General features: G+C 40.0%; 1 protein-coding gene across 9 annotated transcripts in view; it reads left to right on the forward strand.

The window, feature by feature from the left end:
- The window catches only part of sgip1a (SH3GL interacting endocytic adaptor 1a), a 95,351-nt gene that overhangs the window by 58,834 nt on the left and 19,637 nt on the right, over nucleotides 1–16,880 (forward strand). For 7 of the 9 annotated variants that reach the window (XM_074634877.1, XM_074634882.1, XM_074634880.1 and 4 more), the window contains 10 exons: nucleotides 675–737; nucleotides 1,473–1,536; nucleotides 2,444–2,625; nucleotides 8,194–8,205; nucleotides 10,451–10,472; nucleotides 10,580–10,664; nucleotides 11,606–11,691; nucleotides 14,179–14,265; nucleotides 14,912–14,974; nucleotides 15,164–15,895. In XM_074634877.1, coding sequence (XP_074490978.1) covers nucleotides 675–737; nucleotides 1,473–1,536; nucleotides 2,444–2,625; nucleotides 8,194–8,205; nucleotides 10,451–10,472; nucleotides 10,580–10,664; nucleotides 11,606–11,691; nucleotides 14,179–14,265; nucleotides 14,912–14,974; nucleotides 15,164–15,895 — 1,396 coding nt within the window. The remainder of the gene's footprint in view (nucleotides 1–674; nucleotides 738–1,472; nucleotides 1,537–2,443; nucleotides 2,626–8,193; nucleotides 8,206–10,450; nucleotides 10,473–10,579; nucleotides 10,665–11,605; nucleotides 11,692–14,178; nucleotides 14,266–14,911; nucleotides 14,975–15,163; nucleotides 15,896–16,880) is intronic. The other 2 variants (XM_074634883.1, XM_074634879.1) reach the window with 2 other exon arrangements.

Consider the following 16,880-nt stretch of genomic DNA (forward strand, 5'->3'; position numbering starts at 1 on the left):
TATTCACTCTCCACGTGTATTACTGGAGGAAATCAAGTCTGGTGGTTGTGAGTTCATCATTTATTTTCTTTGTTCTTTTTACTTGCCAGGAACCCCCAGAGGTTGAATCGGTACTGAACTCTAGTCTCTAGTCCTTTGGAGTAGATTAATCCCTAGAATAGTTAAACTGGTTATAGACATCGTAGTACGTTCTTCAGCTCATCAGTCAGCCGGCAGTGTTGCTGTTTCAGCTATTGTTTCATTAGCAGGCTCTCTGAGGAGACTTTGAGAGAAAAACAAAGCAAAAGGGCAACAGGATATCCCCCTGAGTCCTTTGGTGTACTTTGAAGAGACCTAAATGTTGAAATATTATCCAGCACTGTTGGACAATTTGCAGCATGTTGGATAATAACAACAATAATCATCATCATTATCAGATCATTAGTGTCCAAGCGGAGAAAACGGAGAACAAATTAGTACCTGTAAGAGGAAAATAGGAATCTGTGAGACAGTCTCACATGACATGACATCCAGAGTACACAGCATCAAGGTTTATAGGCCAGAATTGGCTTCTCCGTAGTTCCTCTAAACAGTAGCTAGCATAGAAACACATCCAGTGGTAGCGCAGTAGTGCTGAATATACTGTAGCTTCACTGTCTGCTGGGATTTTAATCAAAGTGTGTCTCTCCTCTCAGTCTCAGAAGAAGACCAACGGGGCCCCTAATGGCTTCTACGGAGACATCGACTGGGACAGATACGTAAGTATTAGGATTATTATTTTATGCTGATTTCAATTTGATGCTGTGTGTGTGAGTGTGCATGGGTTTTTATTTGATTGTGTAGATGTTTTGGTTCTTATTGCGGTGTGAACGCGTGTACGCTTGTATATACTACTGTATTCTTATATTTATGCTGATATGTTTATGTCTATAATTGTATAGTGTGTCTTTAAATGTAGAGCCCCTTGCGTTTACATGTAATGAAATGTGCTATATAAATACAGTTGCCATTGCCATTTAAACAGTGTTTCAGCTTAGTCGCCACCAACCCACCCTCAAAACTGCTGCTTAGTTTTCATCTGCATTGAATGAGCTTATAGTATTGATCCACATTATTGTAAAATCAATGAGCTATTGACACGTTTATGAACAAAGCATGTTAAATGTGGTTACAGATAGTAAATCAAGTTGATGGGTTTAACTATTATCATTTGCAACGTTATATTGCTTACATTTTAGATCCAGATGTTGACTTTGTCAATATGCACATGGTCATGTTTCATTAAGCAGGGAAGCTAGCATTTGTTTTGACTGGAAGTGCAATTTATCATCTGAATATGTCAACAGGAACTTTAGCCGTAGCTTAATTAACCTACGGTACTCTTTGAACCAACTGCATTTTGTCCGATTTTATTGGCAAACAAATAATATCACAGCAGTGATAACACACAAAACTTTAAAGAGATCTTTACTGAGTCCCTCTTTGTGTTTCAGAACTCTCCTGAGGTGGATGATGAGGGCTACAGCTGCAGACCTGATGAGGAGTCAGAAGAGGGAGATATCCTCTGCACTGCTTGATTTGTCATTTGACAGAATTCGTTTGTCTTATTTTCCTCTGCCAAGTTACTTTGCCTTTCCAAAAATGGATTGCTTCCATTGTTAGTACAGGATTTGTTAAATTGATGCACACTGCTAGGAGATCAGTTTGTGTAGTACATCTCATTCACAGGGGAATGTACTTATAGAATAAAATATCCTTACAGAGAAAATCCACACACTAAAAATGCCACTTGAGTAGCAATGATGACAAAGCGTGTCAACCGCTTATCAAAGTGTAAAAACATCCAATTAACAGAGATCTAAATAATGGTAATAAGGCGCAGCAGGAAAAAACACAGCTACAGAAGAACGAATCACTGATGCTCCAGACGTGAACAGAAAGTTGTTTGAGAAAAGCCCCCTAACCTGTTTGTGAAGCGTGGAAATATCCCTCTAATCAATACAGTGATTCCTCAGACTGTCAGCTCATATTGAGCAGAGGTGATGCTCTGTTTGTTGTGATGTCGATACTCTATTCATCACTTTGCAATTACCTCCTCAGTAGGTTGAAAATTTGATCTGATTTTGAGAGACATACACCTGAGGGCAAGCATGCACCAAATTTATGTCAATATTTGTATTAGGTCTTTGCTAGAACTGGCTTACCTGTCAGTTAATTTACCAGTAATATTTAGGTTTCAATTGGTAACTCGTATTCCACTTATCAGCCATTATTTAACTTTTTATTATTTTATTATTATAACAATAATTGAGAAACTACAAAAAATGGTTTGAATCACAAGTATGGACCTTATAGGAACAAAAAAAAAACATTCAAACTTCCAAAAAGCAAGTTTTAAAGAAATGATTTGTGATTTTGATCAAATGTCAACTGAATCCTGGACTGTTCCTTGACGCTGCACCACCACCGCCTACCATCAAAAAGCCCCACTTCTTTTCCTCTGACGAGTCGGAAGGAGAGGAGGACCACAGGAAAAAATTCAAAATCAAGATTAAGCCGCTGCCGGCCGATCGCGTAGCGTCGGTGCCCTCGGTCGACGAGCTCAAAGCCTCCATAGGGAACATAGCTCTGTCCCCGTCTCCTATGGTGAGTAGCTCTGACGTCGCTGCCCTCTCACTGCTTCCTCTCATCTTCATCCTCTTCAACTGCCTTTTAACATTGTAGAGTTGGATATTTACTTGTGCACAGATATGGCCGTGCATGTGTGTTATTCAAATGTCTTTCCCCACTGATATGCTGCATGATGTTGTGAGTGCTAGTATCTGCCGAGCTGCTGTCTTTCTCTACAGTATTTAATCTACTTTATCCCACTGTTTTGTTTTAGCTATTGATGGGAACTTTAAATGGATCACTGCTTCATTTTCATTTTGAAATTTAATCTTTTATTCTCTAGTCTCTACATGACAACAGAACTAGTTTGCTTTAATGAGCCAGTATGCAACAGTACGTGAAATCTCTAGTTTACAATCCATGTCTCTGTAATCCGAGTGAGGTCATCTTATTTATATGATAGTTTGAATTCCACATAGTTAATTTGTGATGCCTGTGATACATGGTCGGTGGCCTCAGCGTTCTCCCATTTGGTCCGGTGTTGTTTAACACAAGACAGCTGTCCCGCCAAGACAGAAACCACAGAACAACAGGGTGCGAAGCTCTTGTTTGAAGTGATGCAGCTCAGTTGATGAGTCCAAATTCAAGCACACAAGAACACACTAAAACAGCCTGTAATCAACTGAGGGACTCCAAAACAGGCTTTGGCCTCCCCTGTCTACCCATAATCCCTTTCTTCTTCAGTGAGGATAGTTAGCTTGGGTGTCCGCCTTGAATAATTCAGGTAGGAAAGTGGGCACAATGAACCTGTGTGCCGGTCTGCTGTACAGTGAGATTGCTTGTGGTCATTTGAGCTTCGGGACTCAATAATTTAATCCAGCCTCCTCCGTGTGTTTACCCACTGGCTCTGTTAACCTGATCAGGTGTGAACGTCTTTCCATGCTGATAATGGTTGTGTGATAGCAGACACTGGTTATTTTTTAAGCAGTTTTTTACTCACAAATACGACGAGTTGATCAACAGAAAATGAATCAACAAGAATTTTGATAATGGATGAAATGTTGACCCCCGCCTTCGCCCAATGTCAGCTGGGATCGGCTCCAGCGACCCTGAATAGGATAAGCGGTTACAGATAATGGATGGATGGATAGATGAATTAAATGTTAAAATAAAATATTAAGAACAAATTTACTACCAATTAGGGGTCGGGGAAAATGTCGGTAAAGCATTGTATCGCAATATTTTGCGTGGCAATATTGTATCAATACGCAGACGTCAAGTATCGATCTTTTATTATTTAAACTATTGTTTGTAGCGGGCTCAGTCTTAAAGCTAGAATGAAAGTACTGGTATCATATGAAACTAGAAAAACTAAGGAATTGATTGGTACAAACCATTTCATGTTAGCTTGTCGGGAAGAATGCTAAATAACGCTCCATAAATTTTGATGGGGAAAAACTGGCATTACCATTTTCAAAGGGGTCCCTTGACCTCTGACCTCAAGATATGCAAATTAAATCTCTGAGATCAACAAAGTAAAAACTGTATCTTATTAGATAAAACAGATGTTGACAAACTGCACAATTTGCAGTTGAAAAAAGGTAATAAATTGCAATATATCGCAATATATCTTACCGCAACACTCAACGTATCGCAAAATGTTTTAAAATGCAATAAGAACATATCGTGACTTAAATATCATGATAATATCGTTACCACCGCTAGTACCAATGGAACATATGTTAGTTCAAGCTTCTTTAATTTGAGAATTGGCTGTTTTTCTTAGTTTTCTATTATTGTAAATTGGATATCTTTTTAATTTTAGACTTTAGACACTTTGAAAACATAACCTTGGGCTCAGGGAACTTGTGATGGGCATTTTTCACCATTTCCTGACATGTTCTTGAGTAAAGGATTAATCAATTAATCAGAAAAATAGAAATAGAAAAAAAATTATAAAAAATTATCGGATGTGTTGATGTTTTTTCTTAAACCAGGACAAGAGTTTTCCCTACCATCTTCTTGAAATTCATCTACTGCGGTTAAGTTGTCTGAGAGTTAACCAAAATCATGACATTGGAACTACTGGCCTGTACTTGTGATTACGAAACTGCCACCTTCACCTCTACCAGTTCAAATTAGCATCACGTTTGCCTAGCCAGAGCTTTTCCCTCACCCATAAATTACATGAGTCACACAGTCACTCCCAGCCCCTGGCAACCTTGGCTATGGACTGACAATAAAACGGTCTGATGAAGAGAGGAAGAGGGGCCAAATGTTAACGGGCCTCCGAAAGCAAACACTGCTTCTTTCCTCGTCTTCCTAGTTCTTCCTTTTCCTTGAACTGATCCAGTAAAGCTTTATTCTCAGACTAAAACATTTATGACTTTGCTCATATTTTCAAAAAACAAGACGCACACACTTGACAACAGCCCACAGCCATTTGAATATCATTGAGATTCCCTTGACTAATAACTGAGGCTCTACATCCTAATGCTCTTGCTGTTGACGTCGGTTGTCTGCATGTAAATATGACACGCTCTTTGAAAAACCTGAAACACATACCGAGTAGTATACATACCTAGATGCTGAGTGTTGCTTTTAGCGGACTGCATGAGCTTAATTTCTATGGTAATATTTGAAATATTCTGCATTAATTATGCATATGTACACAAGCTTGTGAGAGGGACATGATGATGCCTGTTAACAGCCTATTTCACATAAATCCTCGGTGTTCACATCATGTCAGGAGGATCAGTGGGTAATGTGTAGGTGGAGGGATGAAGGGAGCCATAGCACTACTCCAGTACTCACCTGTCTGTAGTAATGGTTGATGTAGATGGCTGCCTACATTGTACACAGATGCTTTGCTTTGCTTTTCCATCGTTAATATACTTTCCCCTCTAGTATTCTAACTATTCCACCCCTCTCTTCTTTTTATTTCTCTCCTATCTGTCGTTCTTTTGCTGCCTCTAATGATGCTAACCTCTGTAGAAGAGTCCGGTAAGCCTTTGCTTTGCATGCTGTTGCGTTTGTCTTTTTTTATTCTCCAATGTTTGCTCATAAAATCTATAAAGTCTCTGTGTTGCTGGGAATATTCCAACTACAAATGGCCAGTGTGTAATAACTGTAGGCTTTATTATTAGCCCAGCAGGTATAGGGCAAATGTTATGTGCGTTCTCTTTTGTTATGAGTGTGTTTCATTGTGGTGTTATATATATATTTATATTTTATGTACACAGATTACAGCATGTGCATGTGTGTGACTGCTTAGGATTTTTATGGCACATGTTGATTTTGTTTGCCTTGGTACTTGGAGTACAAAAGCGCTGTCTTTTGAGTTGTTTCCGCTGACTAAGACGTCTTAAATCTGATTTTAATTGGTTCTGGATTCTTGAGCTTCCAGTTCTCGGTCCAAATGACACGACTACCAGCAGTAGTGGAGGCGAGGAAAAGGTCAGGGATGTTGAGGAGTTAAGATTTTAGAAGCATCACATATTATTCCCCCTTTGCCTTATTATCTACTATATGGTAGTATAAAGCTTAACAGCTTACTTTTATGATTAACGTTTCATATTTTATAATATGTGCCATTACTGTAGCCAGCCACTGTGCAGTCCGGTCTACACAGAGCCCCCTCAGGCAAAGTCAGCCCCTCTACAGCCCAGCTAGACTCTCTGATCAGATATGACCTGCCTCAGTTACAAAATGTTTCAGTACAAAAGCAAAGGTGCAATTTTGAATTTCAAAAATGAAACAAAAAAAATCTGTACTTCTGTTTCTTTCACATGCTCTGATTTCAAATGTATTGTAGACACCCCAGGTGAATAGGGTAAAAAAAATACAAGATATCACCATGAAACTTCCCCAGTTGATTACTTACATTAAGACAATTCTTTTTTGTATTACAAGTTTTCTGAACATTTATGTTTAAATATGCAAATGGGGCATTATCTTACATTTCCAGAACAGAAATCTGAACATTGGATAAAATTCTTGTTTCATTTTGTTGACACATTAGTCAAAAGTTTTTATAGAGAAGATTTAGGATATTTCTTTTTATCACTCCATAAATTAGAAAACACTGTGATAGCCATAGAAAATAATAATTTGGCATGTTTTTAGGAATTAAATGTTCCGTAAATCAGGCTATGAATGATATATGAACAACCCCCTCTGTAAAAACCTCCAGAATATAGAAGAATATACAGAATATAAAGTTTGGTGGATGTAAGTGCTACTGAAGTGCAGATTTCTGGCTCAGAGTCTGAGAAAAAAAAACTAATTTTGAGTAAACAGCCTTTAAAGACATGTATTGTAAAATTCAATACATTTTGGTGAATAGGGTAAAACATTTTTTAACTAAAAGATATCACCCTGAAACTTCCCCAGTTGATTACTTACATTAAGACAATTATTATTTGTTCTACAATTCTTCTGAAACGTTATGTTTAAGTATGCAAATGAGGCATTATCTAATGCAAATTTTTGAATTTAGGTGAAATCTAAAGACGCAAACAAACACCTGAATGTATATTTTGGATGTTTTCTTTCCACTAGTCTGAAAGAAGACATGTTGTTGAAGCAAAATCAAGCCCAACATCTCAAAATTGACCAATTTAAAAAAAAATAAACAATGTTTTTGCTTGGGGTGTCTCCCCTTAAAGACAAATGTTAGTCCCTAACAGAGGCTCAAAGGTCACAGTGTGTGATCCCGAACACTTCCTGTTGTTCTTCCTGTTTACATATGGCAGGGAGACAATGATTGGTTATGACAAACAGTGTTGCGCAGTGTCCTGCACCAATTCACCCAATGAAATGTATCCCTTCCACCAGCATGCCCCACCCCCTTGTTGCATCACTTTAATCACTCATGGCTCGCTGCACAACTGGAACAAGCAGTAAAGGATGGAGGGGAGGGAGGGCCGATGCGAGACGCAGGTGACGTAGGCAGATGGAGAGATTTCAGCAGAAATTAAAGAGACCAAGGGGGCAGATGGGAGACTAGAAGGGGAAATGAAAGGAAACTCAAAAGGATTAGATGGCAAAAATGACATTGTTTTTAACGAAAACGATCAAATAAAGGAAAGGGGATAGAGATGAAGATAAAACTGAGGGGAGAAAGAGAGGGAAGTGATTTAAGCAGCCCCACAAGCATTTTGGATGATGTCCAGTCACAGCAGGTTCACAGATGACATTAGAGATTTGGGCAAATATCTTCATTTATCTGAAGGCCTTGAATTTGCTACTCTGTTTTTTTTCTCACCATCAACAGAAGAGGAGGATTAAGGCATTAACACAAACACACAGATCAGTTTAAGTCATCCTCAGCCGTTTCCTAATACCACTTTCTTTATTATCCAGGACTTATTGGACTATTTATGCTCAAACATCTTTAAACAGCGTAAGGCTGCTCAAGAAATTTCTCACAAAATTAAAGACAGATGAGCACAAAACGCCTTCTTTACGTTATCATCCTGATCCCCAAATCTGACCGACCAGGCCAAAAGTCTTCTTCTTCTCGTCATGTATATGATGTCTGCTTTACTGATTTGTCACTCTCTGACCAGGTGTCTCTTCTCTCTTCCTTTTTGCTGGTCACAGAGACGTAGTCCGGTAAGTGTCTTTTTCCTTCTCCCTGGGGTCAGGCTGAAAATATGTCACATGCTTTTTTCTTGTACCCTTTTGCGCCTCACCTTGTCCGTGGAGCCGGTTGAATAAGACAGAAAGTGTGTAGGTGGGTTCAGTGGCTGAGGCGACGGGTCAAAACTGTTAGCTAATTTGTTTTGACATTAATATTTCAACATATAAATATATATTTTCCAGATTCTCAAGATCACTAGTGTGCTTGTTTTTCATCTTGACTGGCTTGGTCTCTGTAGTGGGAGAAAATTTGCACTTTTGACAGCTGGACCCTTTGATGTCTTACTTCAGTCACTCCCCATCGTCGTGTCTTCTCGTCTCATCTGCTCCCGTCTCCCCTCCCTCTCTCTCCTCATCTGCCCTCCGCCTGTCTTGGCCTCTTGTGTCCCTCAAATGATGAATTCATACATACTGTACGCCTCGCATACACAGGGGTGTTAAAGATCACAGCTGGAGAGGCAATATTATTGCGCTTAACTCATTTCTCTTATAACTTTCTTGCGCTCCAACTTTATCAGCATCACACCTTCTCTAATACCAGGGGCGGCTTCTTAAGACTTCAAAAGCATGTTTTGAAAGCTTTCCAAGATTTATTTTTAGCTTTGACACCTCAAACCACTGCTCACAGCACAGTTGGCTCCATGCAAGCAGCAGTTGCCATTTTCTAACGTGACACTAACAATGTTATTGTTATTCAATTTTGGAGTTATTTATTGGAGTAGCTTACTCCCCCTTAATTTGAAGTGTATCCCTAATGACAGATATTTTGCTGTTCCATCTGAATACCAGTGATTTGTTAGACGTCTCTGTGCCTCTGTGTATTCAATGAATCACATTGAATACAATGTGCCTCATTGTGCATACATAAAGCATAAGAATTGTCATTTACAGTGCCACCAAGATGACCACGCTCATGCAGGTCAGCGTTAGCCTATCCAATGTTGTACCTCCAGGATTTGCAGTTAGTATGAATGTGTACTGTAATTGGTAGATACACAGGAAAGACTTATAGTGCTGCCACTAAAATGAAAGGAATAAGTAATGCATCTTAAAGAAACAGAGTAAAATGTGGCATTTTCACTTGAAAATGACAAACTATTAATATTAATCAGTTATCAAAATAGTTTCTCATAAAATGAACAGCGTGTAAGGTCCCAGACACACCAACCCGACATCAAAGCACTAGCGGTGACAAAGGTCGCCTGTTGCATTGCCTCACGTCGCTTTTGTTTTGGCCAAAAAGTTGCCCTCGAACACACACGTACGTTCTGCGCCTGCGTGAGAAGAAATAACTCTCCACACCAGCAGATAGCGGTAGTCTGTATTTGGCATTCAAAAAGGGAAACCAGAAGACTGAGGACTGCAGATATACACACAGAAAAAACTAGGTCGACGTATGCTCACCGACGGTCCCAAACTGTCCGATGGACAACCATCTGCTTGGTGTGTCAGGGCCTTAACATTCTGGCGGATCTATTAGCATAAATGGAATATAATATTCATAACTATGTTTTCATTAGTGTATAATCACCTGAAACTAAGAATCGTTGTGTTTTCGTTAGTATGAGCCCTTCATATCTACATACCTTCATATATTCACAGAGTCCGCCATGTTGCTCCGCCATGTTTCTACAGTAGCCCAGAACGGACAAACCAAACTCTGGCTCTAGAGAGAACCTTTTGCATTTTAACGTTACCTGAAGGCCACCGTAGTTCTCCGACACACTTGTAAGACCGTGGTAACGCCAGCCGCCGTCTGACTTCCGTTGCTCCTAAAGTAGTGTTATTATGGTAAGGATTGCTTCTGAACGAGGCGAATGGCGTTACCACGGCGTTTGTGTGTTCGTGATGCCTACTTCTGTGTGGCTTGTAGTTGGTCAGGTAGTTCCGCAGGTCTCATCAGTTTAAGTCAACCTGAGGTTGAAGTTCACCCTCTGACCTTCACTACTCTACAGCCTTGATCATTGTTCTTTTTAAACAACACAGCATTTTATATTAAAAGAAAAGATAGATTTTTTGGGTGGGACTGCCATACATTGACATTCGTTGTTCTGTGCACTTGCAGCTGTTTTACATACAGTGGGCTATGTAGGATGCTGATATTAGCAGTATTATAGACAAACATTAGAATGTATGCAACGTTGTGCTTGTTAGTGACTCTTTGCTGTTTTGTGTCGTTGTGTTTTTACATTCTACTGTCATTTCTTTCACGTCACAGGGTTTGAAAAGGAACCCATCCAGTAAGTATCCGTCTTGTTGCACCTTAAGTTTACTTTTAATGTCGGTAAATTACAGAGAATGCAATGTAAGAGTTACGTGTGCTAAACTGATTTCATTATGGTTCCAGGTGAGGAGATTGCCAGACCGAGACGTGTCGTCCCTACTTTACCCACTGTGGCCCCCACACCAGCTCCAGCACCACAACCCCCCAGGTATGCACCTCCCTGTTCCCTGACATGGGACAAGCCACTGTCACTTAATGTTAAGGTGATTTGTGTGTCATACTGTATGTGTCAGTGCTGATCCCTTCACCTGTCTTATGGCTTTTCGCTGCATACTTTATTATGTATGTATGTTTGTACTTATTCATTCCGAAAAAATGAAACATTAATAGTATATATGTTTTTCTTTTGGGCGAGACAGTAGCTCCCTTATACCGTATTGTATCATCAAGATAAACCTGTGTGTTGTAAAGCAGTGCAGTAGATCTGCTGCATTCTTTTGGCACACGGTATGAAATGCAGTCTACAAGCTAATGGAGGTGATGGCAGTGGTGATGTTCTCGGCAGGTTACAGTAATCACAGTCATGTCTCAAAATGTAATAATTTATTGTTGTTAAAACGTTACCTGTAGCTCGATTTTAATCAGAAACGGCATGATATCTAGTGTGGAGCTTTCAAATGTCACCATCAAGCGTTATTGGGCCTTTTTGGGAGTTTGATCAGTCCATTCAATCGTGCTACATTTTGTCATGGTCGGATGAACTGGGGATTTAAGTCACATCAATCAGCGAACCAACACCTTTATGCACCTACTGTATTAGTTAGGTAAAACTGGATTTTTCTTTAAATTGCATCACTTTTAATCTTAATATTCTTACTCAGATGTCACCGGCATCCAATGTCTCCTCTTTTGTTGTCTCACTATTTGCGATTAATCGTGATTAACTATGGCCAATCATGCGACTAGTCGCGATTAAACATTTTAATCGAATGTCAGACCTAGTTAAAATGTATTCTACCTCTGTACCATTATCAGATGACCAAAGCTGTACTCAGTTAGATGATATATACGGTGTATCAGTTTCCTAAAGTGTCCCCTCTGTAACTGTCTTTTCACACAACGTCTTCTCTTATATTGTCCTTGTCGCAGCAGTCAACAAACACCCTTCTCTGAAGACACCACAGCCTTATTTGGGCCTCCTTTGGATACAGCCTTTGGAGAACCGAAAACTGAAGGTAAGCCTCCTCCCTGTGTCTCTGTCAGTCTGTGTTTTCTGTCTCTTTACGCGTCTCTGTGTATGTCCTTGTGCGCATTGTTAGAATATGTTTGTGTTGACGTTGTTACCAGTGTAATTGTTTTGTCAATCTGTGATAGCAACACAATGAAAAAGGCTTTCTGAACGAACACACACTTATCGTCTCTTTAAGGCTGCCAGCTAAGGACTGCTTTGCCCACATCCTCTCTCTCTCTCTCTCTCTCTCTCTCTCTCTCTCTCAATATTGCCAAAGCGTCAATTCAATAATGAGAGAAAAAAAAGAAGAACAAAATAAAAACATATATACAATTCATTAAGCAAATTACAATATATACATATTTATTTATAAAAATCTCTCTCTCTCTCTCTCTCTCTCTCTCTCTCTCTCTCTCTCTCTCTCTCTCTCTCTCTGTCTCTCTCTCTCTCTCTCTCTCTCTCTCTCTCTCTCTCTCTCTCTCTCTCTCTCTCTCTCTCTCCCCCTCCTTCCTCTCACCTATTTCTCTAACATCATTGTTCTTCCCTCAGGCTCGCTGTGCAGTCGTGGATTCGCTCCATCTGTCTTTGCTAAGGTCAAAGTTGAAATTGGCACTGGGTTGTGGAGGCCATGTTCATGTGCACAGTGCAGCTTGTTAATATGCAGACTCTGCTGTCACCCGCTCTCAGCCAATCCAGTAGGATTTAGTGGTACAGGCTGTGGGAGCGCTCTTAGCTGTTACGCAACGGCCATGTCAGGCACAACTAACATCAAACCGAGACAAATTCCCTTTATACAACTTGTACTTACTACTCTTCAAAAGATACTGTATAAACAGCATGTCTAATTCCATGAATAATAAAGAGAAAAAGTTTGTGATATGGATGCTGGTTTTCATCATGGTATATGTCATTTTACACTCCGTTTCAAGCTGAGGTACACAGAGCTATAATTGATACAGTATATTACAGCATCCCTGCAATAAATCCTACCATTGTGAAAATAATGCAGTAATGATTAGGTTTTGTTGAAGACTGACGGTACTTCAAGGTGATTCTAATATTTTATCCACTCAATTTAGAGTAGTGATATTATATATTATACGCTCCGTTGCATGTTTCTTAGGTACATGTAGCTAAGACTAATACAGTCTAATGTAACTTTATGGAGGTTGTATTAAGGTGAACTGTATTGCACTATACATAGAGGGGTTTCTGTTATTTCGAATCATTCATATAAATGGGGTGGACAAAATAATAGAAACACGTTTGTTTATAATGCAATCTAATTCAACAGCACCACAAACTACAGCCAAAAAAAATAACCATATAGTTAAATCAACACCTCTCAAATAGTTTGAACAGAACTAGAGCTGCAACAATTAATCGATTAGTTGTCAACTATTAAATGAATCGCCAACTATTTTGAAAATCAATTAATCGATTCAAGTAATTTTTTAAGAAGAAAAAAAGTCAAAATTCTCTGATTCCAGCTTCTTAAATGTGAATATTTTCTGGTTTCTTTACTCCAGTAAACTGAATATCTTTGAGTTGTGGACAAAATAAGACATTTGAGGACGTCATCTTGAGCTTTGGGAAACACTGATCAACATTGTTCACCATTTTCTGACATTTTATAGACCAAACAACTAATCGATCAATCGACACATTAATCAACAATGAAAATAATCGTTAGTTGCAGCCCTAAACTGAACATTATAACCCTCATAGGATTTATCGCAGAGCAGCTGTATTAGACTACTTTAGTTGTAGCTCTGTGTACCTAATAAACTGGCAACTCAGTGTATATAATGTACATTTTTATTTGATTTAATTGAGAAACTGTTTATAGATAAAATAATCTGATGGAAATGTTGTTTTTTTGTAAATCCAGTGAATTAAATGTCTGGAAAAATCAAAGTACTTAATCACATTAATGCAAATATCCTGTAAATCTAATATTTTTTCATAATGCTCTCTTATAACATTGTGGCTTACATAACCAGAACTATTACAGTTAGACAGAAAGATAGCTAGATAGCAGTATAACAAAATGCCTTTCAATTCACTGAACTGTCATACAGTATATTGTCATATTGCCCAACCGTAATAATGTGGGTTTTGGCATCATCTTATTTATTGTTTAGAAAAGATAACTTTTATATAGCCAGATTAATTGTGAAGGTTATAATGAAAGTTAAGCTTTCATATCAACCAATTATCAGTCATGTTGAATTCATAAAATGAAAATGATAATACAATGAAACTATTGCAGAATTTTAAAAAACAAAAGGTCACAAGAGGCTTGGAGAGATTCATGGGGCTGTCTTGGTGAATAAGGTTGTAGCCATGTCTTTAGATGGCTGGAAATCTGTTTTCTCTAACGAAAGATTTTATTGACTTGTTTTCCGTCGTACACCTAACGCTTTTTTAAGCCTCAAAGAATCAGAAACCCTTTGAATGTTTTGGCTCTTCTGTCCCCTCCTGAACTTAGTGGGTCTGTCTGAGTCCGATGTGTGGGGAACTCCCCTGTCAGAGCCTGAATCTGAATCCTCTTTGACAAGATCCTTCCCCACAGGAAGTAAGTTCGTGCATATTGTGTTGCACTTCTTCTTCTTCTCCCTGGAATGACTGCACAAATCCATCAGCTCACCTCACGAACCTCATCATCATCATCCGACTAACAAACTGACCCGATCAAACACTGTGCGTGGCAATAACACTCTGCTTCTCACCACAAACAGCAAGCTGTGACCCGTTTCATGTCATCAGCCATTTCACCTCCGAATGATTCAGTGTTGGTTGTAGTTTATTATGGGAGAGTTCAGTACCTTTCTTGCATACTGCACCGACCCGTCCTCCTCCCTACCTCTTCCTTGCATTTGGCATGGTGGTGACTAAATGTGTTGTGCTGCATGGTTAAAGATTTGTGGGATGATCTCTTCTGCTCAAGTTGTGGTTGTGTTTGGCAATGCCTGTCATGTATGGATCCAAGCTTTCAAAGCTTTTGTTACAAGAATGTGTGTCTTATAGTCTAATCTATGAAACATTACTTGTCATTTCAAGTGAGCATTGTACGCAGCCCACTATAAGTTGCAGTCGACGTGAAGAGTCTTCAACGACATGAATTCACTTTATACAAGCAATCAACAACCATTGATGTTGATCGGGCAGTAATCTCCTGTTATATAAGACTATTCATTGTTGCACTTATGATTTTATTGCAGCTCCACCTCCACTTCCACCCAAGAATGTCCCGACCTCTCCCCCGTCTACTCCAGATGACACTGGTAAGTCTTTTTATCTATTTCTGCCTCCTGTTACATCACACCATCACCTCGGGATAAAAACAAAATGTTACATTTGATCTCAGCAGCTCCTCTATCCTGAACTTTCTGGCTCTGACTTTCTCTGTCGGTCTATCTTTCATGTTGTTGTGCAAACCTTTGATCGTTCGCTGGTTGTCTGTGATTCACAAGTGTCAACAGAAGCAGACGGTTCCACCAGGAAGCCCTCAATAGCCGACTTGGACAACATTTTTGGACCAGAACAGTCTCCCTCTGCTGGCGAGGATGCAGGTGACTCATGGGTCTGCTTCAGTGCAGAATCTTCTGAGCGGCCGCCTCTGCCAGTGGAACCAGCGCCTCCTCTACCAGGCTCCCCGCCTCCACCTGAATCTCCTGCCCCACCCTTGCCTACATCACCTCCTCCTCCAGAAGACCCTGCTCCACCTCTCCCTACATCCCCTCCCCCAAAAGAAGAACCCTTGCCCCCTCTCCCAACCTCCCCTACTTCCTCAGAGGAGCTCCCTGTATCTCCTACACCTGAGGACCAAAATTCTGTCACACTCGCCACCTCTCCACCACCACAGGAGCTTGCATCTCCTCCCACTTCCTCTCCCCCTCCTCTCGACTCACCCGCCAGCCCCCCACCAGCCCCTGCTCCCAAAGCAAGCACCCCTCCAGTGGTGACTCCTCCTGCTGAGGGACCTGCAACATGCTCCGTCCCACCGCCTCCTGTCCCGTCTCAAGAAGAGCAGTCCAAGAACACAGACGTCACCCAACCCAAAGACGACGGAGGTGAAACCGTCACCTCGCCCACCGATGCTAGCCAGGGGAGTCGGACTACGCCTCCCCCACCTCCTCCACCTACATATCGAGCGGTGGTGTCGTCACCGGGTCCCACATCTGGAGCTGGTGGCACGAATAGCGGTGAGTAGTCCACGATTCTAACTGGAACATGTATCGTTTCACTGGACAGGTATTTCAGAGCTCGGATTGGTAAAGATAACTTACTGAATCACATCTAGATAATAACAACCGTGTTCAGAGGACAGTGAATGGAATTATGAAAACACAGAGACAATTTCCTGGACATCATACCAGTCAGGTGACGTAGAGATTGTTTAGACTGGAATTGAGAAGGGATTCTATAACCAGGATTGCACCATCTTTAGATTCCCTTTCAGCTGATTGCACCATCTTTTGTTGTTAAACCTGCACAAAGTGAATCTGCATTTTTATTTATCCCTTGAAAAGAGGTCATGTTTTGGCCTGGTTGGATGTACACCACCATTCTGCTGCAGAATTGTGTAATATTTGCACTGGTTGTTGTTCTGACTGACTCGTATTTAAAGGTCAGACTTCACTCTGGTAGAACATTTAGATTTTTATTGCCCATACAATGTCTTCTATAGGAGTTGTCAACCAGTTGTGTCAGAAGGACTTCTACCTTTAAAAGTATGAACATTTCAACTGTCCATTAAGCAGGAGACAAAGATCTTTTCTGGTAAAATTGAATGAGCCAAGGATCCAAACACAGATTATATATAACTATTAGGGCTGTCAAAGTTAACGCGATAATAACGTGTGAGCGCAAATTTGTTTTAACGCCACTAATTTCTTTAACGCATTAACACAAGTTGTGATTTTTAATTAACCTCTTAAAAATCCGACGGCCCGGCTGCTATCCGCTATTGACAGCCCTAATAACTATGTGAAGAAATAGTCTAAATACAAGGGAAAACACTGATCAATTTTAGGCCAGTAGTTCACAAAAGAAAGTGTGTATCTAATAGCTGAACACAGACTGTAACAAGCCAATGTTTTTTTTTTATAATTTTGTCTGGTTGCAGCTAAATTCCTAATTGCAGGAAAATCCTAATTGTCAGTGGTAACAGATGAACCCAAGGCAGCT

Source organism: Sebastes fasciatus, chromosome 5, assembly GCF_043250625.1.
Source record: "Sebastes fasciatus isolate fSebFas1 chromosome 5, fSebFas1.pri, whole genome shotgun sequence".
Taxonomy (NCBI): domain Eukaryota; kingdom Metazoa; phylum Chordata; class Actinopteri; order Perciformes; family Sebastidae; genus Sebastes; species Sebastes fasciatus.